This window comes from Gavialis gangeticus, unplaced genomic scaffold (assembly GCF_001723915.1).
Source record: "Gavialis gangeticus isolate Ggan-Ray unplaced genomic scaffold, GavGan_comp1, whole genome shotgun sequence".
In the NCBI taxonomy this organism is placed as follows: Eukaryota; Metazoa; Chordata; order Crocodylia; family Gavialidae; genus Gavialis; species Gavialis gangeticus.
In genome coordinates this window covers 80,042,838-80,047,024 of record NW_017729022.1, presented here as the reverse complement: position 1 = coordinate 80,047,024, position 4,187 = coordinate 80,042,838, and the positions used below count along the sequence as shown (strand labels likewise).

The following is a 4,187-nucleotide window of genomic DNA, read 5'->3' as shown; positions in this document are numbered from 1 at the left end:
CGTCACGTGTATTCAGCGTCCCACACTTCAAAATAATGGCAGGGGCATTTGAACTAAAGTTCATCCATCACCTGGACAAGGGAGAAGAGATTGATGTCGTATATCTTGACTTTAAAAAAGCCTTTGATCTGGTGTCCCATGATCTCCTCATCAAAAAATTGGCAAACTGCGGCCTCAGCTACATAACAATCCAATGGCTGGGGAATTGGCTCCGAGGTCGGACTCAGAGAATGGTAATAGACAGAAGTAAATCATCGTGGTGTGCTGTGACCAGTGGGGTCCCCCAAGGCTCCGTCCTTGGACCTATACTCTTTAACATCTTTATTAATGATGTAGACTTTGGTATCACAAGTGGACTGGCCAAGTTCGCCGATGACACCAAACTCTGGGGTAAAGCATCCACACCTGAGGATAGGCTGGTGATCCAAGCTGACCTTGATGGGCCCAGGAAATGGGCAGATGAAAACCTAAAGACGCTCAACACCAAAAAATGCAAGGTACTCCACCTTGGGGTAAAAAAACCTGCAGCATGCTCATAGGCTACACTTGCTAGCACCACGGCTGAAAGAGACTTGAGGATCACAATTGACCACAGGATGAATATGTGCCACCATGTGCTGTCACAGCTGGTAAAGCAAGCAAAACTCTGGCTTGCATCCACAGATGCTTCTCAAGCAAATCCTAGGATGTTATCTTCCCGCTGGACTCAGTCTTGGTGAGGCCACAGCTGCAGTACTGCATCCAATTCTGGGCTCCACAATTTAAAAAGGATGTGGAAAAGCTTGAGACAGTCCAGAGGAGAGCCATGTGTATGGTCAGAGGGTAGGAGACCCGACCCTATGATGAAAGGCTGAGAGCCATGGGACTTTTCAGCCTGGAAAAGTGCAGGCTCAGTGGGGACCAGATGGCGGCCTATAAGTACAACAGGGTGTGCATCAGGATCTGGGGGAATACCTGTTCATCAGAGTGCCCCAAGGAATGACAAGGTGAAAGGGTCACAAACTCCTCCAAGACTGTTTCAGGCTGGACATAAGGAAAAACTTCTTTATTGTCTGAGTCCCCAAGGCCTGGAACGGACTGCCTCCAGAAGTGGTGCATGCACCTACTCTGGACTCTTTTAAGAAACATTTGGATGTCTATCTTGCTGGGATCCTTTGACCCTAGCTGACTTCCTGCCCCTGGGGCAGGGGGCTGGATGCAATGATCTTCCAAGGTCCCTTCCAGCCCTAATGTCTATGAAATCCATGAAGCTTTAGCTCAAGTGCCCCTCTATCATCCTGAAGCATGGGGATGCTGACTAGATGTGACATGGAGGCTGCTGGAGTATGTTAATTAACACGCTCCATTAGACTTGATTAATTGAGTCTGCTTTGACGCATGCTAATTAGTATACATTGAAGCAGATGTCCAGCACATGTATAGGTGCTCCCAGTGTCTGCCTATGTAAAGTAAGCAATCATTTATACTAAAGCAGCCCTGTGCACCACAATGAGCTCTCCAAACTTGCATACTAATGCTCCACAAGTATTACCTGTTATTTGCTTTTTAGTCTCCACATCCCTGGTTTGTCTGAGTAAACGGAGCAGGACTGGAATCCCATTCCGGTCAGATACTTCCAGCTTGTTGTCATTATCCTCATACACCAAGTTCCTCAAGGCTCCACATGCTGCCCGCTGGATGTCCTCATTTTGCACATTCAGGATTTGTAGAAGCTTGGGAATACCGTGAAGAGAATAAACCTAAGAAAGGAACCCCAAGAGAACTGTTGCAAATGTTTGGGCATGGGGAAAAATACATTCTCAGTTACAGAATTAAAAAAAAATGTTCCATTTACTCAGGGCTAACAATTTGCTGAATTAGTTGAAGCTCTGAAGTTGCAACAAAGTAGATTTAGGTAGGAGGAGAAGCCAACTGGAATAGATTGTCTAGAGAGGTTGTACTATCTTACTGGAAGTCTCTAAAAGCAGGTTACACAAATGTTTGTCTGGGGTGATTCATAGAGGGATGATCTTAAGCTGAGTAGGGGGGTGGGCTATATGATGCCTCATGGTTCCTTCCAGCTCTGTTTTCTATGATTGAAGAGGCAAAGTCTTGACCAATGAGGAAAATGGGAACGTGCACACAGGTAGGTAGGTTAAATGTAAAAGCAAAACAATCTAGGTCAAAAGAATTCCAAAAACTTCCAGCAAAGGATGATAACATTAATAATAAAACTTACAAAAATACACCAAATGCAGAAAGGCAGCTAGAGAACTGGTGAGACTGCTGGATGACCGAAGTATAAAATATGCATTTAAGTATGAGAGGGCCATAGAGGAGGGAAGCTAAATGAATTATTGGCATTGGTTTTTACTGCAGAGAATGTTGGAGAGAGTCCCACACTGAAATGCTTCTTGCTACTGGACAGATCAGAAGAGTTGGATTATACTGAAGTAACAATAGAGGAAATTTTAGAATAAAATCAATAAATTAAACATTTATAAATCTTTGGATTAGATGGTATTCACCTGAGAGTTCTAAATTTCACATTTGTGTTACTTCAGAACTGCTGGCAACGGTATGAGTAATATCAGCAGTGGCTTCTGAGCCAGGGAACTGGGGGGGACGTGACTATATAATATCCATCATCCAAAAGGTGACCCCAGAAGTGATCCTCGGAACTACAGACCAGTGAGTCTCAATTCTATCCCTGGCAATTGGTAGAATCTATAACGAACAATAAAATCAGCACGTCATATAGAATTTCCCTTTACAAAAACCATGCTGACTCTTCCCCAGTATATCATATTTATCTGTCTCACCAATCTGTTGGAGTTCTTTAAGGGCGGTAACAAGCACATAGACAAGGGGGATCCAGCTGACATAATATATTTGAATTTCCAAAAAACTTTTGGCAAAGTCCTTCACCAAAGGGTCTTAAAAAAAAAAAAAAAATCAGTGAGCTGTTACTGCATTACAAGAAGGTTCTTTCATGGACTGAAAGCTGGTTTAAAGATAGGAAGCAAAAGGGAGGACTAAATGGTCATGTTTCTGTATTAAGGAAGGTCAAGACAGACAGTCCTCAGACTTACAATTGGTTCCTGAAAACCACGTCTTAAGTCAAAACTTTGTAACTCGGAACCAATTTTCCCATAGGAAACAATGTTATAAATGGGGGATTTGTTCCTAAACCCAGGCCCAATACCCTGTTTTCACCCCACATAACCCAGAATTTTGTACAGTACTCAGTCAGTTATATAAATGTAGCTATATTACTTGTCTATATGTATTTATTTATGTATTTATAGTGTAAATAGCAATCATATTTATTTGTAAGGACTTCTTTGAGGTGACTTTGCTGGACTTTTTGAAGGGTTCTTGGCTGGAGTCTTCTCAGGAGTCTTGGCTGCAGGTTTTCCTGGAGCCTTGTCTACTTTCTTAAAGAAAGTGCCCAAGGAAGTTTGGACAGATGCTCTCTTTTGCTTGTAAATTTCTCTGTAGCAGCTGTACATGCTGGATATGCCCCTATTCACTGATGCACTCCGTTCAATGTCAGGGTCATGTTCCTCAAACGGGGACAAAGCAGCTTCCAAATGTTGAAATGCCTCAGCCAACACTTTTGTTGTCAAGACTTTATGAGGAGGAGTCTCTTCAACAGTGGGTGCATCTTCTTCCTTTGCCACTTTTTGCTGTTCCAATTCAATGAGGTCCTCATTGGTTAATTTTTCAAAATGTGATGCCAGCAACTCATCAACATCTTCTGGTGCAACATCCAAGTTGAGTTATTTGTCCATTTCAACAACATTTTTGGTCACCTCTTCAACAGAGTCTGTAAAGCCTTGGAAGTCAGTCAAACTTAGGACACAATTTTCTCCAAACACCATTCAAATTTGATTGTTTGACTTCATTCCATGTCTCACTAATATTCTTAACTGCATGTTAAAGCCTTTCCAGAATTCGTTCAGAGTTGGTCCACCCTCCTTCTCAATTGCTCTGATGGCCTGGGCAAATGTGCACCTAAGATAGCAGGCCTTGAAGGATGCAATTACCCCCAGGTTCATGGGCTGCAACAATGAGGTGGTGTTGGGGGGCAGAAACACCACTTTGATGTCAGGATGCATGTCATCAGGGATGGCTGGATGACCAGGAGCATTACTGAGGATTAACAACGCTTTAAAAATGCAAGATTGTTTTTGCTACAATAATCA

General features: G+C 42.9%; 1 protein-coding gene across 2 annotated transcripts in view; it reads right to left on the bottom strand.

Annotated features, from left to right (window-relative positions):
- PKP2 (plakophilin 2) overlaps positions 1 to 4,187 on the bottom strand; it is a 111,860-nt gene that overhangs the window by 66,875 nt on the left and 40,798 nt on the right. For both annotated transcript variants that reach the window (XM_019515454.1, XM_019515455.1), the window contains exon 5: positions 1,532 to 1,739. In XM_019515454.1, coding sequence (XP_019370999.1) covers positions 1,532 to 1,739 — 208 coding nt within the window. The remainder of the gene's footprint in view (positions 1 to 1,531; positions 1,740 to 4,187) is intronic.